General features: G+C 36.0%; 1 protein-coding gene across 4 annotated transcripts in view; it reads right to left on the bottom strand.

Annotated features, from left to right (window-relative positions):
* Nucleotides 1–25,519, bottom strand: part of Usp45 (ubiquitin specific peptidase 45) — an 80,728-nt gene extending 55,209 nt beyond the window's left edge. For 2 of the 4 annotated variants that reach the window (XM_076858401.2, XM_077109645.1), the window contains exons 1-5: nucleotides 23,215–25,519; nucleotides 18,879–18,987; nucleotides 13,705–13,877; nucleotides 12,254–12,357; nucleotides 6,658–6,758 (exon numbers count right to left, since the gene is read on the bottom strand). In XM_076858401.2, coding sequence (XP_076714516.1) covers nucleotides 6,658–6,758; nucleotides 12,254–12,357; nucleotides 13,705–13,877; nucleotides 18,879–18,978 — 478 coding nt within the window. In that variant the 5' untranslated portion in view covers nucleotides 18,979–18,987; nucleotides 23,215–25,519. Of the gene's footprint in view, nucleotides 1–6,657; nucleotides 6,759–12,253; nucleotides 12,358–13,704; nucleotides 13,878–18,878; nucleotides 18,988–22,519; nucleotides 22,694–23,214 lie in introns of those variants that run through there. The other 2 variants (XM_076858402.2, XM_076858400.2) reach the window with 2 other exon arrangements.
* Between the last annotated feature and the right edge of the window lie 2,365 nt (nucleotides 25,520–27,884).

Below are 27,884 nucleotides of genomic sequence, written 5' to 3'. Positions count from 1 at the left end.
GAAGTTCACTCTAGATGGTGTACATTCTATGATTCTGGACAATTGCAAAATGACATGTAACCATCTTTATAGAATCGTTTCCCTACCCTAAAAATTCTCTGTCCCTTGCCTTTCATGCTTTCTACCTTTCTGACCTCTAATAACCACTTATCTTTTTACTCAATTTTCTTTCTTTCTTTTTTGTCTACTTTTTAGTAATATGTATTTCTGGTTTGTAACAAAAGAACATTTATTTGCTCTTCTTAAATCTTGTGTAACATACAACCTTTTAAATCTTGTATTATGTATAAACTTTATATTATGAATATGGGGTGGGGGACTGAAGGAAGGGTTTGTCTTTTTTTTTTTTTTTTTTTTAAGCAAATTCTAACATCAGATGTGAAATCTACACAGCTGTAAGCATTCTTCTGGGAACCTGCACTGGGGTTCATCTCAACTGCTTAATGCAATTACCTAAACCAGCCATGTAGTATTAATGTAATTTGCCCATTTCAACAGCTGAAAAGGAGTTTAATTTTTAAAAGAAAAAACTTGCTTCCCCACAATTCCCCTACCTTAAACTACACAATAATAAGCTTACCTGTTTATTCTCAAAACCTAATTCCCAGTTACCTATTAACTTAAAATATTTATGTAGTCATGATAAATTAATATTAACATAATTAATGGGCAGATATATGCCTACATTCCTATCTATCTATATACTATAATTCAAATGATCTGTTTAAAATACAAAACTGACCATCGGCTTCTCCACTTAAAATCTAACAGCAGTTCCTCACTGCCCTCAAGGCAAACTCTAAACTGACCAGGTCCTTAAACATCTGTTCCTACTTACATTTTGAATCGCACCTCACACCATTCTCCTAACTCTATATAACACAACCTCTCAGCTCTATAGAATTCCCTGAACCAATTAAGTTCCTTCATCAAGGCTATTTCCTCTGCCTAAAACATATCTGTTTTCCCCTTTTTGCCTAGATAATTTCTAGATATCCTTCACCTTTTGGCTTAGAAGGTTATCCCTCTAAATAAAGTTGTTCTGGCTTTTTTAGTCTAGGTTAGATAGAATTCCAAAGTGTTCCCATTAGTTGCCTCTATTTACTCCACCATAGCATTATTTAAATAAGCAACAACCAAGTATGATTTGTCTATATCCCTCACAAGACCGAAAGATCAGCAATTACAAGAACTGGGAATTAGGTCTGTTTCATACACTGCTGCTTATGCAAAATTTACTGTCATGTGGTGTGAGGTGGAAACTCAAATATATTAAAAGACTGAATAAATCAGATAATTTGGGTTTGGTTGGGGGTGAACGTACAAAGCTTACCTATCAGTTTTTACCCTCAGTAAAAACTGTTTAACATTCCAGTTCAGTTTAATTCAGCAAGTATTTACTATCTAGTCACTTGAGAAACAAAAACATAAGCCATATTCACCCTTAAGGAATGGACAGAAAATAAGACACATATGTACAAGAAAGCTAAACAGCATAAACAATGTGTTAACTAGATTCTGAAGTGTGCTGTATACACATAGTGTCTCAAAGAAGAGAACATTGTCCCAATCCTTTCCTCAAGGAGGATTCAAGCTGAGTGTTAGTAAATAAATAATGCTAAAGATAGAAAATATAGACAAATGTTAGGTCAGCAGTTCTCAAATGGGTAGGAAGACACCCTTTTCCTTTCAGGGATCCTTAAGATCAAAATACTTTTCCTTAATAAATCTAAGGTGTTATTTGCTTCTTAAAACCTTCACTCACTCTCAGTTGTACAATGCAGGTTTCAGAGACTTACAGGACATAAAATATCACAATGACTGAATCAAAAGCGAATGAGAATCTAGTTATTTTCTACTAAGCTAGACACTGAAGATATTTATAAAAATGTTTCTTTTTTCATTTTAAAAATATCTTTCCTAAAAATATGTTTGTGTTAGCATGTCATGAAATTAAATAATTCAGTGAATATTCAAGTTTTTGTTTTACAAGCACAGAAATTTCTCTACTGACAAACTTTCAATTTACAAACTTTCACAATTTCTGATTATAAAAATCCGAATATTTGATGGTTAAAAAAAAAAAAACGTTTTTAACTTCTATCATGATAAACACTGACAGATATAATCTACATAAAAAATTACTGATAATTCAAAGAATTTTTGTTAAGAGTCTCAAGTGGTACTGAGAGCAAGATTTAATGATTCCATAAGCTACATATTTTTAGAGATGGATGGGGTACTAGCCCAGATTGTGTTAGATAAGCTATAGTAGACATATTCTAAATGGAATTAGTGCAGGCACTAAATAACACAAAAATGTGTGTAAGGTACAGATACAGGCTTTCTTCCACCTGAGTTATTTTTACTTAGTGCAAAAATATAAAAATAATATTTTAAAAATCATTGTTACTCTCCCACCCAGATATAATATTAGTTTCACATTCCTTTGAATTATGACATATAGACATTTTTACATCTCTAGAGTCTTTGCAATCATCACTTAAAAATAACTGCAAAATTATATCAGTATTCTTACAAGCCTAGATAGCAACACTCATTTTATTTTCAAAGTATTTTATAAAAATAAAGCTTTGTATCCAAATATGGCGGGTTACTAACCCCCAAAACTTCTAAAATGCCAACCAAGAGATCCTATTTAAATCAAACTTGCCTGAGAGATTCTGTAGCTTGATCCACAAAGTTGAAAACATTTTGCTCTAGAACTTCTGGAAACTGAACTCCCAACTAAGTATCACTCTACCTCTGAATGACTTCAAACTTCCTCAAGCGCTATTTACCAGGTGCTACTCATGGTTCCACAAACACAATTAAGCCTTCCATTAGTGCTTCCCACCACCTAAAGTGATTTCTTCTCCCCTCTTCCTCTGCCCAAAATTCATCCTTTGAGGGTCAGCTTGAAAGCCAACTCACTTGTAATTCCTTTCCTTTTCAACTGAACATTATGTGCATCTTTGAATATCTGAAGAGCTTTAAATATCAACCAACTTCATTTTCTAAAGTATTAAATGTTTTCACCAGCTGGAGATGGTGACACATGCATGTAATCCCAAAGGCTTGGGAGGCTGAAGCAAGAGAATCATAAATTGGAGACCACCCTGAGCAACTTAATGAGACCCTGACTCAAAATAAAACAAAAAGAGTCAGGAATGGAGCTCAGGGGTAGAATGCTTGCCTAGCATGGTTACGGTGCTGGGTTCAATCACCAGTAAAAAATAAAATAATAAGATATCTTTCACTACATTTTGCTGATCCTTTGTTAGAGAAGAAATGGATTTATGACTGGCATGCCTGAGCAAAAGGAAAAATCTAATGAATGTTTGTTGAATTTAGTTAACAGAAGCGTGGTAAAATTCATCATTTCTTTTGTTGTCCAAGAGCCTGAGTTTATTTCTAGTTTCTCCAATTTCTTCACCATTACTGTTTCATTACGGTGATACATAGCTTTTCAACTGAACATTTTTTGCTCTAGAACTTCTGGAAACTGAACTCCCAACTAAGTATCACTCTACTTCTGAACTTTTCAACAAAAACAACTGTATTATCGGAGATACACAGGAGATATAACTGGCAACAATATTTTTCCTTTTGGGCAACCATATTTCTACATAACTTTTCAGTTTCAGTTCAGTTTACTTCAAAGGGATCTCACGCTTACCATGTTCACTCAATCCCCCTTACCTAATTGCTCAATCAAAATCCCTAGGTTTGGACTTAATTCTCACTTTCCCTCATTCACTATATCTAACCCACCCACTTTCCACCACAGCTTCTACTAGTCTTTCGCTTGCCCTATTACATAGCCTCCTTTAACCTTCTTAATGATCTCCCCACCTGTTATGGTTTGGATATGAGGTGTCCCCCCAAAAGCTCACAGGTGAGAACAATGCAAGAGGTTTAGAGGAGAAATGATAGGGTCATAGCCTTTACCTAATTAGTGAATTAATCCCTGATGGGATTAACGGGTGGTAACTGGAGACAGGTGGGGTGTGGCTGAAGAAAGTAGTTTATTGGGGGCGTGGCTAGGGGGTATATATCTTGTATCTAAAGAGTAGAGATCTCTCTTTGCTTTCTAACCATCACATGAACTGCTTCCCTCTACTACACCCTTCTGCCATGGTGTTGTGCCTCACCTCCAGCCCCGAGGAATGGAGCCAGCCTTCTATGCACTAAGACCTCTGAAATCTTGAGCCCCTAAATAAACTTTTCCTCCTCTATGGTTGTTTTGGTCCAGTCTTTTAAGTCACAGCAATGAAAAAGCTAACTGAAACACCACGCAGACCCACTCAACCCCTTATAGTCTATCTCCATAGAGTAATCAGTTATCTTTACTTTTCTGGTAAGAGTAGGATTGAACCAGAGGCACTCTAACACTGAACTACATCCCCAGCCGATTTCATTTTGAGACAGAGTCATGCTAAGTCTGCTGAGGCTAGCCTTAAACTTATGATCCTCCTGCCACCACATGTGGGTTTTTTGAATGTAGCTGAGTGGGGGAAAGGGGGAGTGAAATGACTGTAATGCTTCCCTGCTTAGAATACTTTAATAACTTATCTTATACTTTCAAATAAATATTCTTCATCATGGAATTCCTAACAGTATGACCAGACCCCCTACCTCATAACTTCAACTCATTCTATTCTCTCCCAATAAACTACATTTCAGTCACATTGGTCTCTCCTGATCATTGTGACTAGTGGATTACTACATGTCTCTGCAACCTTTTCATTGCAGCTTTACCAGAAGTTATATATTTGCTTATTTTTTGTTTCCCTCACTATACTCTAAACCCCAAGATTGGAAAATAAGACTATTTTTCTTAATGCCTGGCATGTTAGAGGCACTATTTTCAGATGAAAAAAAAAAAACAAAAAAAAACTGGTTCCCTAAATACTTTATTTATTTATTTTTGAGTTATAGATGGACAGAATTTCCTTCCTTCCTTCCTTCCTTCCTTCCTTCCTTCCTTCCTTTCTTTCTTCCTTTCTTTCTTTCTTTCTTTCTTTCTTTCTATGAGGTGCTGAGGATCAAACCCAGTGCCTCACATGTGCTAGGCAGACACCCTACCACTGAACCATAGCCCCAACCCCAGACCCAATGCTCTTAATTTATATAAACTTATATAATAATTTTATGTTAGGTAACAGTAATATAAGTAACAAAGTATATGCTAATACATTATTGGCAGGTCTTTGTTCCAGTTTCCTGGCAAGTACCCTTTAAATCCTTGGAATTTCCAACAGTGAAAAGGGTGCTTGTTACTCATGGACGGGGGTGGGGGGGTGGGGGTGGTGGTGCTGGGACTGCAGTTAATGGTTTATGGTTTATGTTAACAGAGTGACTCATTAAAGTCACCCAGACAGTTTATGCTAAAGAGATGACTCGGGATGGGACCTGTCCCTGCCAGAAAAAAATGGAACATGATTAGCTAGCTGGCTGGGGTACAAGATATTGAATTAAATCAAAGTGGCCAGTGACTCAATCAATTATGCCTAAATAATGAAATCCCAGAAAACTTAACACCAAAGCTCCAGTGATTTTTCCTTGGTTAACAAAATTCTGCACATTGTTACAGAAGCGGGTTTGGGGGTGTGTGTATGTGGAGAGAGGCAGAATCCTCATTCTTTGTAGAGTGGACAGAGAAGCTTCATATTTGTGACCCTCCAAAACCTTGGCCTAAGTCTCATTTGGCTGAAATTTTTTTGCTATAATAAAACTGCAGTTATAAGTATTAAATCTTAAGAACTAGTGCAAAACCCCTCAATTTGTAGCTAGTTAGAAATGCAATGACCTGGAAACACTTGAGCTTTCTAGTGTCTAAAGTGAGGACAGTCTTATGGGCAACTTGGGCCTCTAGCTAAAGTCTAGCCTAACTCTAGATGGTTTGTAGCAGAATTGCACTGCAATTACATAGCAAATAATAAGATACCATTTCATAAGTATGTATCAAGCACTATGAAAGTGTTTTTATACATTATTTCTAGATCTTTACCAAATATTATCTCTAGGCTTCAAAACAACCCCATAAAACAGAATTATCATTCTAATCTTGTAGTAAGAAAACTAAAGAGTAAAAGCCACAGAATCAATAAGTTGAGGAGCCCGAACTCAGGACTGTCTGATTTAAAAACCCATGATAAGGGCTGGGGATGTGGCTCGGATGTGGCTCAAGTAGGTAGCGCGCTTGCCTGGCATGCGTGCGGCCCGGGTTCGATCCTCAGCACCACATACAAAGCAAAGATGTGTCCACCGATAACTAAAAAATAAATATTGAAATTCTCTCCCTCTCTCTTTAAAAAAAAAAAAAAACATTAAAAAAAAAAAAACCCATGATAAGCCTTTTAGATTGGTTATATAAACACATCACAAGATAACATTATAAGAGCTGGGAATGTAGCTCAGAGGTAAAGTGCTTGCCTAGCATGCATGAGGCCCAGAGTTCAATCCCTAGTTTAAAAAAAAAAAAAAAAAGTAACATTATGAGCTTGCCATGTATGACATAACATCTTTACTCAAATTACAGGCTGAGATGTCACAGTGAAATCTTATGGTATCTTTATGAATTTACAAACTTTTTATATGAAATATGAAATATCATATTTTAATACACATTCCTTTAGGAATTGCTTAACTTACTTGTTTGTGTTTTAGAAACATGTTTCTGGAGAAAATCAACTATCTGAGCCAAAACCTTCTTATTACAATGCGTTGATAATTTTTCATCACACTCATAACACCTGAAAAAATAATAAAATTTAAGCAAATATTATGCACATTAATAACTTTACACATTAGATAACACAGTTGATATTTGACCACTCTTGTCTTTAAATTACCTAAGAGGAATACAAAGAGGAAAGCATTAGGTAAGTCTAGAGACAGGGATAGTTTATACAGAGCCTCTGAGTTGACATAAAAGTTTTGTAGAGACAGGGTATAGCTCATTGAAAGACAGCTTGCTTAGTATGCTCAAGAATCCCTGTACTTCAGGGAATTTAAAAAAAAAAAAAAAGTCTGATAGTTTTCCTTAAGTGTAATAGAATAACTGAGGATGTTTTAAGTAGGGTAGTAATAAGACCTAATTTATATTTATAAATATAAATATAATGATAACCCATATGTTTATAAAAGTTTCAAACACATATTCTTATTTGATCATTGGATCCATGAAGATAAAGGAAACAGGTATAAAGAAAAAACATCTTAAGAGGCTGGGGATATAGCTCACTTGGTAGCATGTACAAGGCAAAAATATAAATAAATATAATATAAAATATTTACATAATTAAAATACAAATATAAATAAATAAATATATTCACTTCAACTAATGTGATAAACTAAATTGACAGGTAATGGGAACAGCAAGATCAGCACAGTAATGTGAATCTGGAAAGAAATGAACATACTTAATTATACTTTCAGAAGAAACAGTAATGAATTAGACATAAAGGATGCAGGAGAGGTTAAGTATCAAAATAACTACCATAGGAAGGGAGGAGCAGGCAAGGTGTGTTAATGATTCTCGACTTGGACCAATTGTGCTCCCTAGGAGATATTTTCCAATGTTTAGTAAGAGACATTTTTTGGTTATCTCTGGATATAAGAAAGACAAAACTTTTTAAATTTGGGGCTTATTCGGAGGTAAGAAATTAGGAAAGAGATTTTTTAAAGCACATTACATTTCAGAAAACTATTCTCAATTAAGTTTCTTTATTAGTGCCTAAAGCATTAAGATGTTTCTTCTTCTTCTTTTTTTTTTTTTTTTTGGTGGTGCTAGGGACTGAACCCAGGGCCTTGTGCGTGCTAGGCAAGCACTCTACCAACTGAGTTATATCCCCAGTCCCTTAAGATGTTTTTTCTTTATATTGCCCTTACCTGTTTCCTTTATCTTCATGGATCCAATGATCAAATAAGAATATGTGTTTGAAACTGTTTTATAAACATAATGGGTTATACCAAACACTACCTTACATGTTCAATCTTGTCTCTTTAATTATTAGTGGTCCTGAGATTATTAATGGCTATAAACTAGATTTGGGTTTTTTTTATAAAAAACATTCAAAATTCAGTTTTTACTGAGTACCCACTCTATTACTAGAAAGAAAAAAGAAGTCACAGAAAACATTCCTAAAAACATTATCTTTCAATAAACCATGAAGGAATTTAAACAATTTAATTACAGTACAAAACTTACATTTTAATAGGTGCCCAATATTTATTCATTTAACTATTGTCAAAAATAACAAAATATATGGAGCTGGGTTTGGTGGCACACACCTGTAATCCCAGTGGTTTGGGAGGCTACGGCAGGAGGACTGCAAGTTCAAAGGCAGCCTCAGCAACTTAATGAGGCCCCAAGCAACACAGCAAATCCCTGTCTCTAACTAAAATACAAAAAAGGGATAGGGGTGTGGCTCAGTGGTTAAGTGCCCCTGGGTTCAATTCCTGGTGCCCAAAATAAATAACAAAATGTAAAATGTTTTCATTTTCCAAATAATAAAATATAAAGAAATTTTTACTGTTTTTGCAATTTGTTTTACTTGCTATAGAATATACTAACTTTGAAAGTATTAAAAAAAAAAAAAAAAAGCAAGTAAATAAAGCCAACATGGGCTGGGTGTGGGGACACACACCTATAATCCAACAAATCTGGAGACTGAGGGAGGAGGGTCAATTCCAATAATTCTGGAGGTTGAGGGAGGAGGATCACAAGTTCTAAGCCAGCCTCAGCAACTTAGTAGTGCTCTAAGCAACTTAGTAAGACCCTGAATCAAAATAAAAAATAAAAAGGACTGGGTTGGTGACTCAGTGGTAAAGCACCCTGGGTTAAATCCCCAGTACAAAAAAATAAAAAGTCAAGATGATATGGTGAATTTGGAGAAAAGAGAGCTCAGAATAATTTAATTCTAGTTTCCACTAAAAATAACCCCCCAAATTTTAATTGAGCACCTACTTTATACCAGAGTCTGTTCTAAATTTGCATGCATTATCTGGTTTAATTCCTCATAAAATCACAAAAGAATTACTTTTAAAAATAGATTATCTTCATGGGCTGGGGATGTGGCTCAAGTGGTGGTGCGCTCGCCTGGCATGCGGGTTCAATCTTCAGCACCACATACAAACAAAGATGTTGTGTCCGCCGAAAACTAAAAAATAAATATTAAAAATCTCTCTCTCTCTCTCTCTCTCTCTCTCTCTCTCTCTCTCTCTCTCTCACTCTTTCTTTAAAAAAAAAGATTATCTTCATATATTTTCTTTTTACAGATGAGAATGTGAAATAGGAGGGCTCATAAATCAGTAATGTAACAAGAATACAAAGGAAAAAAATGTTCCTTCAACAAACTTTTGAATACTTTAAATGTCTATATGTTAACTTTAAGTACTGCTTCTTCATTCTGTTTGGGGTTCATAGTCACCAACAAAACTAAAAAATACAGAACCCTGATTTAATAGATGTTATTTAAGAAAAGACCATTGGCACCTACAGATTTTTCAAAATCCTCCAGTATGATTCTAATGTGAAATCAGAGGTAAGAACCACTGTGCTTTGAGTAGTATTATAACCACTATCTAGCAACCTTAACCTTGTTAGCAGTAATTAAATTACAAAGTCTGTGATTTATATTTCCTCTTTATACAGTTCAGATTTTTTCTCTAATTCAGGTTGGCTTTCCTCTAATCCAAACTAGTAAAGTATTCTACTGAAATCATTGTTTTTTATTGCTTAAGAATTAGAAAAACGATGGGGCTGGGATTGTGGCTCAGCAATAGGGCGCTCACTTAGTGGGACCCAGGTTCGATTCTCAGCACCACATAAAAATAAAGGCATTGTGTTGTGGCGCTCACTTAGTGGGACCCAGGTTCGATTCTCAGCACCACATAAAAATAAAGGCATTGTGTTGTGCCATCTACAAAAAAGATTCATTCTCTCTCTCTTCTCTCTCTCTCTCTCTCCTTTAAAAAAAAAAAGAATTAGAAAAACGAGTACATGTGGTATGACTCTACATAGTGTACAACCAGAGAAATGTCAAGTTATGCTCCATTTGTGTACAATCAATTGAAATGCATTCTGCTATCATGTATAACTAATTAGAACAAGTAAAAAATAATAATAAAAAGAAAAAAATTAGAAAAACTTAAAATAGGACAACATTTAAATTCCTATAATTATATTTGACAAACTTGAATATCTTCTTTCATAGGAAAATAATTCTATAGACTTTCAAATATGACTTTAGTTATTTTCATTATAATTGTAACACACACTCAAACTCATATAACTATAAAAACAAAATAAATTAGATAATTAAATGTAAAAATAAAATCACAAACCCAAATAATTTAAAACTAACACTAATTTATTATGCTGGCTAAGTCTACTTGGCTAAAAATTAAAATCACAATTCATACAGTACTTACAACAGAGCAGATTGATTTGAGATGAGCCTATTTTACCAATTTTCCTGGCAATTCTTTTTTTTTTTCCCCTTTAATTTCAGTGGTTCTCAAACTGTGGTTCCTGGACCAGCAGTACTGGCAACACTTAGGAACTTGCTGGGCATGCAAATTCTCAGGCCCCACCCCAGACTACTAAATCACAATCTCTAGGCCTGGGACCCAGAAATCTGTCTTAAAAAATCTTCCAGGTGATTCTGATGCATCACACAATGTGATATGACCACAGTAAAATCTTTATTTAGCTGCAATACTATGACATCATCTCCTTGTCGCTTAACTCCAATGCATCATTTACATTTACATACTTTTTCCCCTCATTTAGGTTCTCTCTACTCTTTCCTCAGACTCCCAACAACAATGAAAACAAACAAACAAACAAACAAAAAAGAAATCAAAAATGGAGCAAACACCAAAATGAGCCAAAATATCTTTGTATTAATTTTGGAATCCTAAAATCATACATAAGTTAAAATGTTTGTCTTAAAATTTGAAAACTCCAGAAAATACATTCAAGGGACCCTGAGCCTACAGACTCCAGTTAGAAGATTATTGTTGTAAAATACAGGGAAAGTGATAAACCCAGCCTAATTCCCTCTTAAGATTGGGAGCCATCTTGTCACAAAGGCATAAAAAGTTAATTTTTTGCCTTTACTATAAATTACTGCAATTTCTAAACTTGCTTGGAATACCTGCCCGTGCCTTGAACTCACCCATGCCTGGCTTTCCCTGACCAGGTAACAACCCTCTCTGAAACTCTAGTGGCGCCTCATAAATTCTGGTGTTGGGATCTAAATTTACTCCCTAAGTGCTGAACCATTTAGACCATTAACCTACTACCTGCCTTTGTATTATGCTTGTCAAAATCCTGTTATCTGTTAAGTTCTCAAGACACCCCACTTTTGCAACATTTTGGTGCTATAAAACTATGCTTCTAGAGAGCTGGAGGGCTGTCTTCTATTCCCATGGGTTTCGGGAGAGACAGCCCCAGCCTGTCAGAATTACAAGCTTGCTTTAATTTGATTTAAATTGGAGTTGGTGGTCTTATTTTGGTGCCTAAATTTTTACTTTGTAACCAAACAAAAATTAAATGGTACTCAGTTTCCTTACAAATAAAATGAAGAAACTGACTAGGAGGTCTACCAGGGTTAAGTAGCAGAATCACCTGAGAAGTTTTTATAAAGTACTTAAGCTCAGGCTTTCCCTTTCACTATAGAAATCACCAAATCACCTGGACTGCTTGAAGTAACTTCCTTCACTAAAACTCCAGAATTCTGTAACAAGTCAATTATGAAAACTCAACCAGACAGAATTTTTCTTTATGGTATAAGGAAAATGGTAGAGAAAAGTAGGAAAAAAAAATAGATTTTTCCCCTCATTAAAATTTTATGTTCATGAGTAACAGTGATTTTCTAAAATTATCCTATGAATTAGGCATGGTGAAACATGCCTATAATCTCACATACTCAGGAAGATAAGGGAGGAGGATCTCAAGTTACAGACTAGCCTGGGCAATCTAGCCAGACCCTGTCTCAAGATTGCTACAAAGGGGGAGGGTACTGGGGAGGTAGCTCAGTGGTAGAGTACTTGCCTAGCATGATCAAGGCCCTGGGTTCAACTCCTAGGCCTTTCCCCAAAAACCAAAAACCTCTATAGACTGTGTTCAGGTTTAAATAACATATATGGGTATTATATCTTTATGTTACCTTATAAAGCTCAAAGAAAAAGATCTTGGTTTTTGGTTGTTTACATCAGTACTAACAAAATTTAACTTACCATATAATCCAAGTGCTCAGACTAATTGTAATACAATGGGACTCTGCTCTGAAACTCTTGAAATGCTTCAGTGAGTGCTGGCTTTCTGAATTTTGACCACATCCCTGGAAATGACAGAATACTGTTTGTATGATTTACACATAAGTTTGTTTTGAATTAGTCAAAACTTAACCTGTAATCAAAAATACGAAAAATTTGTCTTAACTTCCAAGCAAAAGGGAACTGTTTCAGAAAGCAATACAGATTCTTATTAAATTTAATTTTTGTAGAGACTAATTTACTTTTCATGATATAGTATTTGCCTAAAACAATCATAAGCAAAGTTAATTTCCCTTTCATTTAGAAATTTATTTATTGTCTTGCATAGTGTGGGACGCAGATCATCCTGGTAGGTCAGTAGGGCCCCTCCCCAAATATATTCCCTACTCCTGTATACATTTCCACTGCAGCCCCTCTGTGAACTAATGAGTCACAGACCAAAAATAATAATTTCCTCCACTTAGTTAAGTAAAGAAATGGTATACTATAATTCTTGCTAACATAACTTGAGAGAGAGTCAAGTCTGATGGATATTTCTGGGGAAGTTGTACATATGTTTAAAAGGAAAGGGATAGATTGGTGCAGTGGCTAGGAGGAGGCAAGGAGAATCACAAGTTCAAAGACAGCCTTAGCAACATAGCAAGGCCCTAAGCAATTCAGTGAGACCTCTCTCAAAATAAAATATAAAAAGGGCTGGGATGTGACTCAGTTGCAAAGTGCCCCTGGGTTCAATCCCTGGTACCAAAAAAAATTAAAAATGAAAGGGATATATTCTTTCCCCCTCTTTATGAGCTTTGGCCATTTCTGTGATACATAATGCCTAAAGCATCTTTAGTCATCTTGAAACTGTAAAATTAGATACAGCCCAGCAGAAAAATAGAAGCCTCAGCCTTTACTATTTTTTTCTCTTGGCCTGAAGGGGTCCAACTACTGGACTTCTATTTGAGATAATAGAGACTGCTCTTTTTTTTTTTTTTTCCCTAAGTACACATTTTTAATTTAATTAGAATATTCTTTTATTATAGAAAACAATAACTTCTAAACTTCTAGATATCCTCAAGTTATCTAAACTTTTTTTTAAAAAGCAGAATAATATTTGAGAGTGGAAAATGAACCTAAAAAGTTGGATCCCTTTCCTAAGTAAAAACAAAAGGTTAAAGGATTAAAAGGTCCAGAAATAAGAACTATCACAAGTGAGTGAGATTCCCTTTTCAAATATTTATGAACAACACAATTACTTTCTGAACATATCTTATATCTTACTTTACCTAAAACATTTCCAAGTTTATTTTTGGAGAGTTTCAATCTAAGAATGGGATAAACTTAAGTCCTAGGCATGACCATGTCCCGCTCACAGTAAGCATTTAAGGAAAGGTATAAAACATACTCACTATAAATAATACTTTTCTTACCTGAAAACCACACTTGAGGCACAACCAAGTATCTGAAGAAAGTACTGGCTGTCCTTCATAGAATCTTCTTTCCTTTAAACATTCTGAACAAACTGACCATAGATTCTCAGCTACTGCTCTCTTCACATGATTCACACTAACAGCATGACTTACATGTTGGCAAGTTAAACCTCCTGAACAACATGAAACAAAATATGAACTTTTTTTTTTCTTGGCTATACTACTGCTATTATTAGGAAGGAAAAGTCCATAGCATTAAAATGCTGTTAACTAACAAGCAAAGGGATTCAAAAATGAAATAAATCAGAAGGATACATGTTACACAAATCCATTTATATAACATCTGTGAATTAACAATTAGGGAGTTGAACAAATTAGGGAATATGAACAAAGAAGGGTGTGGATATAAATGGGTAACACACAGAGTGGTGGTGAAAGTGGTAAGTCAAATTCCTTGAAATATGCAAAGCTCCACATGTAATAAAACTGCAGACTCACACACACACACACATACACACACACACACACATCATCATCATCATCATCTAGTAAAATCTGAATAAACTAAGGATTATACAACTGGTTTTGATACTGTACTAAGTATCAAAATGTAAGATGCTAACATCAGGGAAGGCTAAGTGACAGATGAATGGGACCTCACTGTATGTTATGGTTTGGATGTGAGGTATCCCCCAAAAGATCACATGAGACCATGTAAGGTTTAAGAGAAGAAATGGTTTATAAAAATCTTAACTCAGTGAATCAACCATCTAATGAGATTAAGTCAATCCCATCATCTGAGTGGTGACTGAAGGCACATGGGGTGGGGCTGAAGTAAGTGGGGCTTTTGTATATTTGTATTTGGCAAGTGAGGACCTTTCTTTCTGATTTCTGATCATCATATGAACTGTTTCCCCTTGCCACACTCTTCCACCATGTTGTTCTGCCTCATCTCCAGCCCCAAGGAATGGAGCTGTCTATCAACTGAGACCTTTGAAACCATGAGCCCCCAAATAAACTTTTCCCCCAAATAAACTTTTCCTCCTCTATAATTGTTCTGGTTGGGTCTTTTAGTCAAGTGGGAAAACAGTTGATTAAAAAACTATGTTTCTTTGTATCTTCCTACAAATTTAAAATGAGTTCAAAAATAAAAACAAAGTTAAGGAGATTATTTATTGAATGGCTACTATGTGTCAAGCATTTTTTATTATTTTCTATACATTAAGATACACATACAGGGGTTGGGAGTGTAGCTTGGTGGCAGCTTAGCATGTACGGGGCCCTGAACTCAATTTCTAGCACCAAAAAGAGGGCTGGGGATATGGTTTAGTGGTAGAGCAAGTCTGTCGAGTTACACAAAGCCCAGGATGATCCCTAGCATTGAAAAAAAAAGGGGGGGGGAATACATTTTTAAAATCATTTTACATATATTAGCTTTGCTATGTTGCTATTTTCATCATTGTTGGGAAAAAGAAGAAAGAGGAACAATGGTATAATTTAAAGAACCCAAAGTTCTCAGGATTCTCCTTAATGAATATTTTCAAATAACAAATTATTTTGTTTGCTCTCAAATGATCCTTTATAACAGCTTCTACTGTGCACTCTGTTTGGAGATATTTTGGTCAAAACTAGGCAAATACATTTTTTTAGTTTTCAATGAACCTTTATTTTATTTATTTATAGAAGGTGCCTCACACATCCTAGACAAGCTCTCTACCACTGAGCCACAACCCCCTAGTCAAATACATTTTTAAATCCTCAAGTAACTGTTCTTCTCCCAAGGGCACAGTTACACTCCATTTCTCTCAAATACCTGAACACTCTACCTCAGATATTCATACATCAAAACTATAACTATCTACCAAAATCAAAAAAAGAAAGAATAAGTAACTGAAAAAGGAAAAAGAGAAGTATGGGCATTTCACTTTCTAAATGCAAAGCAGTCTTTTATTTTTTTTAACCTGCTAATTAACAAGAAACAAGTTAGTTAATGGAACTATGCATTAATTCTCTTTCATCCTGAAGACTAAAAATATGATAAGTAATTTGTAATAAAATATAATCACAAAATCATATGTAAATATGAATGAAACATTAAAAATTCTAATTTTATATCAATAGCAAGCTATACAAACAAATATAAAAGAAGTAATTTTGAAGTCAGTTGTGTCTCTCAAAAACAAACACCCATGCCACCAAGAAAAAAATAATTCTGGGGAAGACTGATGAATAAGCAGCATGTAAAGGATCTAAAAATGATTTACCAAATGTCATTGCTTTGTTTGAATCTTTATATTTCAAAATTCTAAGGGGAAAACCATTCTACATACCTTTCTCTATAAATCTCTAAAATGGGATCCAACCAGGGTACAATTTAAACATTCTCTGATTGTACTATTCAGACATTTTTTTTTTTTTTTTTTTTTTTTTTTTATTTTTTCATCTTCCATACATTACTATTCAGACTTTTAAAATTAAAACTGTTAAGAATTTCGGAGATAAGTGAACTAAAAAGTTTCCAGGACCTAAATTAAATCTATTAGCTTTTAAAGATCTCAACCAGGGGCTGGGATATAGCTCAGTATATAGAGTACTTGTCATGTGCAAGGCCTGGGTTCCATTTCCAGCATTGAATTTTCCAGCCTAAAATCTTCCTATAGTAAGTAACTGCTGTTTAAACAGTATTCACTATCTCTTCTGGGAAGAATAAGGAAAAAAATTCCTTTATTTTAATAAGTAAATTTCTTCAATTTATTATAATTAGTTTCATTGTATAATGAAAAATAAATCCTTAGGGATCCATGAATATAAAATTAGATTAAAGTCTAAGTGTTTTCACATTAAACAAATCAAAAACAATAACTGAACTCTTTGTTTTCAATTTAAAATATCAAGAAAAAATTTATAAGAAATTTTTCAAATTTGAAAATGCTATCATAAAAATGAACACTTCCCTCTTTTTCACCCAGAAATTTTCAAAAGGCAGTAAGAATAGGAAGAAAACAGGAGATAGCTGAAGTCCCAAGTCATGAATTAAGTGGAAGGGCTCACATCTCAAAGCAGTAGATATCAGATAGAAGTGCACATAGAAGAAAGCAGAGAGAATAATGCAGCTGTAGATTTCATAAACATATGCTTATTAGATACATAGCAAAATCTAAATAGCTGACAATTAACAACAGTGGCAGGAGCTCCCCATATCCAATTTTGTTTTGAAAAGAAAGGAATTTCTCTTTCATTAGGTGAAAAAAAGAAAGCAAGTCATATTTTCAGGAAATTGTATTGTTTCTATGGCAGTTAGGGAGAAGAGGTATTTTAGTTCTGAAAAAAAAAAACTAGGATTGCATAACCCTCCTAGTCACAAAAAAGTAAAGGCTATAACATGATCTCAAAATCAAAACTAGATAGGACTCAACAAAGCTCTCACCCCTGTATTAGTCAAATACCTGAGAGAATTAACTTATTATAATGACAAATTAATTAACTTATAATGATAAAAGGTTTACTTTTGCTCATGGTTCTGGAAGTTCCAGTCCAAAAGTAAGTGGCTTCACTGCTTTGGGCCTCTGGACAGGAGTTGGAACAACATGGTGAAAGCATGTAGCAGAGCAAACTACTTACCTCTTGAGACAAGAAGCAAGAAGAAAGAGGATGGGCTAGGGAACCACAGCTCATAGAGCATGTCACTAGTTACTTAAGAACTTCCCACTGCATGCTACCGCCAAAGAATGCCACCCTGGGGACCACAAGATTAATATGCATGGGTCCCTTGTTAAACATTCATCCAAATCACAACACTTTCTTATAAAAATATTCTAAAACTAGCTCATCCAAGAAAAGCAATCCTACATCAAAGAATGAGTAATCGAAGAGAAATCCAAACCACAGATTCTATGATAAGGGAAAAGAAAAAAAGGGAAAAACGAACAGCAAAGCAATTGCCGCCATGAACTAAAAAACAAAATAGAAACAACAACTCTAGAAAAAGATGGCAAAATAATATGAAGGCACTGGCACAGTTCAAGAAATAAGTAAAATTAAAAACAAATGAAACCATAAAAATGAAGGCTAAACTAAAAAGAACATAAGATAAAACAAACACTGTGGCAGACAATAAAGGGAAAAAATGAAAACAGCAAGCAGAATGAAAAGGAAATAAGAATTTTAAAGAATTTTAGAGAATCTGAGAAAGTGATAACTGTGAAAAACCAGCAAAAGAGAACTAATGTAATAATAATCAGGAGCAAGGGGTATAGCTCAGTGCTAGAGTGCTTGCCCAGCATACCTGAGGTTCTGGGTTCCACCCCAAGCACCACAAACAACAGCAACAACAATTAAAAAAAAAAAAAAAAAAAGACAATTCAGGGGCTAGGGCTGCAGCACTTGCCTAGCACAGGTGAGGCCCTGGGGTCGATCCTTAGCATCACATAAAAAGTAAATAAATAAAGTTATTAAAAATTTTTTTAAAAAAATTCAGACTTCTTTCACTATAGCAAGCTAGCCATCTTTTTTTTTTTTTTTTAGTTGTAGATGGACACAATATCTTTATTTATTTATTTTTACTTGGCGCTGAGGATCAAGCCCAGGGTCTCACGAGGCAAGCGCTCTACTACTGAGCTCTAACGCCAGCCCCGCAAGCTAGCCATCTTGAAGCACTAACATTTAAAATGATCATAATAAAACTTATTTATAAATGGAGAGATGACCTGCGAGGAAATGAAGAAAACCCTCAGACACCAAAACACAAGGTATGAGGCTTCAGAGAAAAGCAAGTTGTAAAGTCAACAGATCCAAAGGGTCACTATCTGCCCATTCTCTATTGGCTTGGAGACTTGATTTTAACAGACTATGAAAAAGGAACCAAAGAAAAAAAAAAAAGCACTAATTCTTATTTACTTTATAAGCTAAACAAAATCCCAATAAAAACCTAATCAGGGGGTTGGGGATATAGATCAGTTGATAGAGTGCTTGCCTCACATGCACAAGGCTCTGGGTTCAATGCCCAGCACCACAAAAAAACAACAACAAGAAAAAACAATCAGACCTTGAAATTAGACAATCCTCAACTTTATACAGAAACAGTGAAAATAAACAGTAATGGGTCATCAATTAAAAATATGCATTGTTACTTCTTTTCTCCAATACCATTTGGGATGCTAGATATCATAATTTACCAGCAATGTCATCTGAAGAATCTTCATCATGAGGTATCGAAGGCCTTTTATTTCTTTTGCCTTTCTCAGATAAAACTTTGGATGGATCTTTTACCCGCATCTGTTATTACTGAAAAGATTTAAGGAAAAAAAATGAATATAATCTTCAAAACTGAAATTTTATATATTTTATTTCACACATATGAAAACTGCAATGGCTTCAATTTTAATTGGTTTAGTTAATCAACAACAGAGGAAAAAGATGGGAACACTATATAAAAAATAAACCTTTATTCAAATTAATATACATGTCGAGCACAGTGTCACATACCTGTAATCCCAGCTACTAGGGAGGTTGAGGCAAGAGGATCTAAAGTTCAAGGCCAGCCTCAGCAACTTAGTGAGACCTTGTCTCAAATTTTTAAAAATGGGCTAGGGATATAGCTCCATGGTAGGGTACTCACCTAACATGCATGAAGCCCTGGGTTTGATCCCCAATACCATGCCCACACCCACAAAAACACAGACAACGTTCGAATGTTACATTCCATTTGACTTTAACCAACTACCTTGTTATAGACTAAACATTTGTGTGTCCTCCTCTCTCCAAGCCATATTCATTTGTTGAAATTTAATCCCTAATGTGAGAATACTTGAAGATGAAAGCTTTGGGAGGTTAATGAGGTCATAAGGGTATAGCCCTCACAAATGAGATTCCTGATCTTATAAAAAGCAGCCAGAAAAAGCTAGGCTAGTATCTGTCAAAACACAAAGAGCATGGCCAAGACAAATAGGTCTGTTTAACAGGGGTCTAAATTGCCCTGCTAAACAACAGATCTGCCAGCACCTTGATCTTGAACTTCCCAGCCTTCAGTACTGAGAAATGTTTGTGGTTTAAGGTACCCAGACACCATGTACAATAGGCACATCTATTATCCCAGTTCCTTGGGAAGCTGAGTCAGGAGGATTGCAAGTTTGATGTCAGTCTCAGCAATTTAGAAAACCCCTCAAAAATTCAGCAAGACCCCATCTCATAATAAGAAAATTTAAAAAGGACTGGGAATATAGCTCAGTGGTAAAGCACCCCTGGGTTGAATCCCCAGTACCAAAATAAATAAAACAAAAATTAAGTCACCCAGCCTACAGTAATTTATAGCAGACTTAACTAAGACATATCCCCAGATATGAGATATCTAGGTGAATGGAGAAAAAAAAAATTTTAATCAGCAAGTTAAATAAGTGCTGCTTCTGGACAATGTGTCCTCCTCTTGTCCTTTCTCTCATCCTTATGGCAAGGAGATAGTAGGAGACTAAACATTTGTGTGTCTCCCCTGGAATATCACACTGGTCTAGGGTTAGAAGATATAAGCCAAGCAAAGTCCCCTACCTGTGCTATACTAACTACAGCTTGATTACTAAGAAAAACAAATAAAGTTCTATCTTTTTAAGCAACCACATTTTTTCTCAAACTTATTATGAAAAATTTTAAACATCTATAAAGTTAAAAGAGCAGAGGGCTGAGGTTGTAGCTCAGGAGTATAGCGCTTGCCTAGCATGTGGGAGGCTCTGGGTTCAATCCTCAGCACATTAAAATAAATAAATAAATATAAAATAAAGGTATTGTGCCCAACTACAACTAAAAAAATTAAGAAAAAAAGTAGTATAATGAATATTCATATACTATCTAGATGTCACATCTATTAACATTTTGCTATATTTCTTTCACTGAAAAATCAATTATATATAGACATATATGAGTGTTTTTCCTTTTCTTTTTTTTGGTACCAGGGATTGAACCCAGAGGCACTTAAACACGGAGCCATATCCCTAGCCCTTTTTTGTATTTCATTTAGAGACAGGGTCTCACTGAGTTGCTTAGAGCCTTGCTAAGTTGCTGAGGCTGGCTTTGAACTTACTATCTATCCTCCTACCTCTACCTCCCAAGCCACTGCGATTATAGGCATGAGCCACTGCACCTGGCAGCATATTTCTTTTTTTGCTGAAATATTTTTGAAAATAAGTTGCACAGATAATGAAAATTCACCCTAAATACTTAAGCATGTATCACTGAAGAATTAAAAAAAAAAAAAACCTATATAACTAGATCATTATCATATCTAAGAAAATTAACACTTCTCTAATATCATCTTCTATCCTAGTCTAATTTCCTTAGTTGACCCAAAAGTGTTTTCTATAATTGGCTTTTTAAATAAGGTTTCAATCAAGGCTTGTACTTTATATTACTTATGTTTCTTTAGTATTCTTATACTTTTTTCCTGTTATCTTTTAATCTAGAATAGTTCTTCCAACCTTTTACTTGCCGAGGAACCAGGCTTTTTAAAAAGATAGTGGCAGTGCATATAAGTCACCTTGAGGATCTTATTAAAATGTGGATTCTGATTTAATGAGTCTAGCACAAGACCTAAGATTTTTGCCTAACAAGTTCCAAACTGAAGTCATTACTGGGGGCCCACGCAACACTTTTTCAGTGGCAAAGTTATATAATATAATGTCCCACACTGAATTTGTCTCTTTCTTCATGGTATTCTTTATCCCTATCACTCATATTTCTTAAAAACTCAGTTAATTCTAAAGATTTTAGATGAAAGCTATTTTTTTAATTTTATATTTTGGAGTCTCTTTTAGAGTAGTCAGCCTAAAACCTACCTAATACTGTCCTACTAGGTGACTAAGCTACATTACAATTTTCGTGGTTACTTTTTAATAATCAAAGTAGTAGATCTTTGGGTTCAATACCTACTCCTGAATATTTATTCTCATTCATATTTGTTTATTTATTGCAAAACTGGGTATTGAACCCAGGGGTGCTCTACCACTGAGCTATATCACTAGCTTATATATTTTGAGACTGGGTCTCCCTAAATTACACAGATTGGGCTGTATTAAGTAGCATGTATCACTTCCGTGTGGAAACATTTTTTTTTTTTTTTTTACTGGGGCTTGAACCCAAGAGGGGCTTAACCATTGAGTCATATCCCCATTCCCCACCACCCCATATTTTTTAAATTTAGAGACAGGATCTTACTAAATTATTTAGGGTTTCACTAAGTTGCTGAGTCTGGCCTCAAACTTGGCAATCCTCGTGCTTCAGTATCCCAAATTACTGGGATTACAGGGCTATGCCACTGCACCTAGCTCCGAATATTATCATTTAATGTTTCAGAAAGAGAGCCTTCAGCCAGGCATAGCAGCACATGCCTGAAATCCCAGCAGCTCAAAAGATTGAGACAAGAGGATTGCAAGTTCAAAGCCAGCCTCAGCAGTTTAGCAAGGCCCTAAACAACTCTGTGAGACCCAGTCCCTAAATAAAATACAAAATAGTACTGGGGATGTGGCTCAGTGGTGGAGTGCCACTGAGTCCAATCCTTGATACAGAGAGAGAGAGAGGGGGGGGGGATTGATTTCAAGTTTATAATTTAGTGGACATTGTTTTTATATTTATTTATTTATTTTGGTAGTGCTAGAAACAGAACCCCAGACCTCATAGGCCTGTTGACCATATGCTCAACTTCCCTAGCTAAAGGCCATTTCTTTAGAAAAAGAATCATCATTATTGAATCAAGTTGCAACAAATTAAGGGCTTTATTCAGGGTCACAGAAAAATAGTCTTTGAGTTCCTTGACCACCTCATCTCTAAGTACCTTCTTTCTCTAACATTCCTCATCTGCTTTAAGTTCCACCTTCCGAATTTCCTAATTTTCCCTTCTCTGATCACAATTTCCCAGTTCTTCCAACTTGCTTGATTAGTCACTCCTATTCTCCTTTAGTGTCCACACTAACGAGGCAGCATCTCAGAAAATGCTTCCTACCAAAATCCCTACAGACACAGAAAAGGTAGAAGTTGCAAATGAAGAGCTGGTTCTTAAGGCTCCACCTGAAACTATACATCACATCTGCTCATATTTCACTGACCAAAACAAGTTACCTGGCTACACTGAACTTTAACTGGAAAAGAATGGGTGGGGGCGTGCAAACCCTACCAGGTACCAAGAAAGAGGTGAACCAGCATATTTGTGTGCAGCTTTAATCACTACAACATCACCTCTCTGGCAGAATCCAATCCTAGATGAATCCAATTAATCATTTTATCCATGTCTGGAGAAAGTTTCAGAAGCAAGCATACTGGGTCTAACATTATCCACTACACCTTTTAATTAATTTACATCTTCTCCACACAAACATTTGAAACCTTTTTCACTATCCTTAAGCCTTCCTTCAACTCCTTCACCTCTTCACTCACTTAGCAAAAACTTCCTAGTCTTCAACTTTATTGAGGTCAAAGAGACACAATCAGATGGCAATTCTCATCTTTCTGCCCCGAAATTTACAAACTTACCTTCACCAATTTTTCAATACCTTTAATGTTATCTGTTTTTACTTTTATGTGGTGCTGAAGATCCAACCCAGTGCCTCGCTTGTGCTAGGCGAGCGCTGTACCGCTGAGCCACAACCTCAGCCTACCTCCATCAATTTTAATTTGATGTCCTGAAGAGACAGATATTAGTAACAGAATCTAGGGGGAAATGGCCCGTGAAAATGGTTGTTATTTTTTCCCAAAATTACAGATAAATTCTTGATAAAAAAAAAAGAGCATTAACGTATAGATAATCTGGCAAAATAACACACAGAATCAGGTATTTGACCTAGAATTTGTAAAAACATGTAACTTAAAAACAACAACAAAAAACAACACTGATTCAAACTTAAGTTAGCAACAGAAAGAATATCTGCATTATTTTTCTGACATATGTAATATGTGTAAACATATAGAATCATGTTGTACAGTAACCCACAATATAGCAATTCTATGTAGTTTCTTTTCCAATTTTGATTTAAAGGGCTGGGGATGTAGCTTAGTGGTAGAGCATCCCTGGATTCAATACTGTTTTGCAATAAATAAAAATGAAAAAAGACACAATTAAAATCCAATTATAAGAGTTTAATACTTTCTATCATCAAAATTGGCAATCTCCAAGATCTCCTCCTCCCATATTTGGAGACTTGACAGAAGAATACACAGGACTCAGCATATTCTATCCAGGGCTGACTTTCACCATAGCATGCTATATGAATATACAATCTAATCATAATGGAAAAAGACACAGGTGGGATCTGGAGGAATCACCAATAGACTTCCTTATGTTCTCCCCCTCCCTGGAGAAATGAAACAGAGCATTCTTTCCCCAACAAGGAATATGCAGCAACATGTATCCAATGCTTCCACCCAGAAAGGCCATTAGAGACTTGGAGCACAAGATTTTCATAGAAACTGATAATTTGGGCATGAAACACAGTGTTCAGGATAAATTAATTGCACTCAGGTTTGAACACTCCTAAATCAAAGTTCCCAGATGCCAAACAAGGGCCAACATTGCAAGCAGGACCTTGGAAGAATAGCAGTCTCGGGTCTGTTTTGTTAACTCTTCAGCACAAATAGGTTCTAGCCATTTTTCTAATGTAGTTTTCCAAACATCAAACTTTACTGCTTTCAACTTCAGCATAACCTAACTTTTCTTTAACACAGGATATTACTTTGTTTTGTAACCCAAAGTTCAGTCCTCGCCCCCCACACTAATCCAACAACGAAGACAAGATCTTGAGAAAAAGGAAAAAGGTTTATTGCTTTGCCAGCAAAGAAGAAACACTGAGGACTCCAGTGGATCCCAAAGGCTGTGATTCTACCCTTCATGGGGAACAGGGGTTTTTTAAAGAGGTGACTCAAGGAAAATGAGATTAGGGAGGAGATATCAGGGGAAAGAAGTTTAGGGAAAATATCAGGGAGAAGGTTAGAGCAAAGGAGATCTGGAAGAAGGTTTAGGGGAAAGAAGATCAGGCAGAAGGTTTAGGGGAAAAGAAAAACATCAAGAGAACCCCTGTTACAATTTGGAAAGTTTTGTTTTTAAACAGTCTATGCAAACGAAAGCCTATATTGTTTAAAAAAAAAAATCACATATTTTTGAGTTGTTATTTCCAGAGTGAGGGTAAAAAGAATGAGACACAATTTCCCTTGAGAGACCCAGGCTCAAAAAGATGAACGAAGAAGACAATTTGTTGTGTAGTACGCTCAATATTAAACATTTCATATTTATCCTACTTAATCCTCACAACTACTCTGAGATACGATCTATTATTTTCTCCATTCCACACTTGAGAAAGAGAGTTAATTGACTTGCTGAAGTCCCAGAGCCGGTAACTAGAGGATAGAGATGTGGATCCAGGCAGCGAGACTCCGGAGCCCCTGATGCACGATGTTGCCAGAAAGCCGTGGTTCGACTCGCTTCCTCCAGTCACTAATAAACGCACCCCAAGTGAGTCAAGAGAAACTACTGTGAGAGACCGCTGCAGGGAGGACAAAAGGGTGTAGGGCCGCCACATGCTGGGGTCACCAGGAAGCATGGAAGCGGGCACCTCTCGCGCCCCAACCCCAGGCTCCTCCTGCCGCCGCCCAGACACGCAGCGGGCCAGACTGCGCTCACACGGCCCACGGTGACCGCCCGGGGACCCCGGGAATCCGGAAAGAGAGTGGACATGGGGAACCTGTCTTCCAGCCCACCCGCCACCCACAGCCGGCCAGAGTTGTCTAAGCAAAGACAGAGAAGATGTGGCGACCCCAAGGCGTCTCTTCAACTCACCCCGCCCGGCCGGGCCGCAGCAGTACAACCAGGAGTGATTGCGCCTGCGCGGCCACTGCGAGCCGGCAGAGGCGGAGCCTGGCGTCCGGGTTGCCTCGCCGGGTGGGGGGGGGGTGTCGAAAGGTCGAACGAGGTGGAGGGGCGGGGCCGGCTCAGGTCGCGCCTGCTTTCAGTACCTCCGCAGAGCTGCTTGGACCCAAGATGGACTAGGAGGGAGTAACGCAGGACTTTCCCAGCCGAGTCCCGTATTTGCTGGTCGCCTTTTGGGACAGTCCCTGACTTCCCTCCATCACCCTTCTTTGAACTGTAAAGCTGGCATATATCATCATATATCATTTTACGATTTTTTTTTTAAATGACTGTATTGGAACCTGTGTTCTTGCTTTCTGGCTAGACCGTATGTTTCTTGACCTACACCTATACTTTTCTTCAAAGCTGGATTATCTATTAAAGTGGTCCTCATCTTGCATGTTTAATAAAGTAGGTTGGTTTGATAATGTTTAATAGGTATTGCAAAAGTTAACATTGGTTGATAGGCTATAGATATCGCCTTTCACAAGGACAGGTGGGGACTCATGGATTATTTGGGGTTAGATTTTTTTTTTTTTTTTTTTTTTTTACACAATACCTTTATTTATTTATTTATTTTTATGTGGTGCCGGGGATCAGTGGTAGAGCACATACTAAGCGCTCTACCACTGAGCCACAACCCCAGCCCTTGAGGTTAGAAATTTTAAATACCACAGAGTTAGGCCACAAAAGTATGATTTTACTCTAAAACTCTATTTTTTCTTATTTCCATGTGAAAACTTGGCAAAAGAGGCTGCTGTTTTCCAAATAAGAAAGAGGTTGTGTTGTGGTGTAATTTTGAAGCAAAACTGTCTACTTCATAAATCAATATTTTCATTTTTTGAAATTAGGTTCGACCTAGAACATAGGAAAAAAGACATGCAAACTTGAGCAAATCTAAATAATCTGCATCCTAAATTTCATTGCAATTTTTTTTCTGTACAATTGGAGCCAAATTTATTGTAAAAAAGGAATAGAATTAGAATATGAAAATTTAGGTTCTCTTCCTAAAAAAAGAAATTTAGGAAGCATGTAAACCATCATATAATTCTTAAATTTTTCTTGAAATAAAATTTGGAAGCTCTCTTGATTTTCAGATGTACCATTAGCATGACCTTCAGAGACTGCAACCTCCATGCAACTTGGCAAGATTTAAAAATTATCTGCATTAGTTTTTATTACTGATGTTCTTTAAATTATTTATCTTTTCATTTAATTGAAGTAAATTTCACTATTTTGTGGATTCCTCAAAGAAATCATTTGTAAATGTTACATTTGTAAATAGCACTAAAGGTATATCTTTAGTACTATTACAATGACATGTCAAAAGGTCAAATAAAAATACTAGTCACTTAATATCAGCAGTGTATTATTATTATTATTATTTTGTATTTTTGCAGTACTGAGGATAGAACACAGGGGTGCTCTGTCACTGAGCTGTGTCCCCAGCACTTTTATTTTGAGACAGGGTCCCACTGAGTTCCCCAGGCTGGCCTCAACCTTGAAATCCTGCCTCAGTCTTCTGAGTATCTGGGATTACATGTCATGTGTATTTTTTGAATAATGCTAAACATCTTAGTTTTACCATTCTTGTTCTGTCTGTAAATGTGTGAAATACTTTCTAAGTTAGAGGCCATCTCTCTCTCTCTGTCTCCTCAAGGGAGATGGAACCCAGGGGCACCCTACTGAACTATATCCCCTGCCCTTTTAATTTTTTATTTTGAGACAGGGTCTTTCTAAATTGCCTAGGCTGGCCTTGGACTTGCAATCTTCCTGCCTCCGTGTCCCAAATTGCTGGGATTATAGGTATGTACCACCACGCCCAGCACATTCTTTATTGCAAAAATAATACATGCTATTTTAACCAAGTATAAAGTTCTGCATCCTTTCCTTCCTATACTCCCGTTTCCTCTCTTAAGAGGTAATATATTTCCTTTCTTCTGTACTATGTTCTGTATAGTTTCAAAAGCTTTCTTTGTGTTTACAATATATATTTGTACCATATTTTTCTATGACAACCTTTTGTGGAAAGAGAATACATCCAGATTACAGTCTACATCTGTTCTACAACTTGATTTTTTTTTTCCACTTGACAGTATGGATTGGACAGAATTCTACATTAGCCTCATTCTTTTGACTAGTTGCTTAGGACTCTAGTGCATGGGTGTATTATTTTATTTGAATCAGTCCCTTGCTTGTGTACATGTATCTTTGCCTACTTGTGGAAATGTTTTCACTAGATAAGCTATTAGTAGTGGAAATGCTGAGTCAATACATGTTCACTTTAAGTTTTGGTAAATATCCT

Source organism: Callospermophilus lateralis, chromosome 6 (genome assembly GCF_048772815.1).
Source record: "Callospermophilus lateralis isolate mCalLat2 chromosome 6, mCalLat2.hap1, whole genome shotgun sequence".
NCBI lineage: Eukaryota > Metazoa > Chordata > Mammalia > Rodentia > Sciuridae > Callospermophilus > Callospermophilus lateralis.
This window is presented reverse-complemented; position numbering and strand designations above follow the sequence as displayed.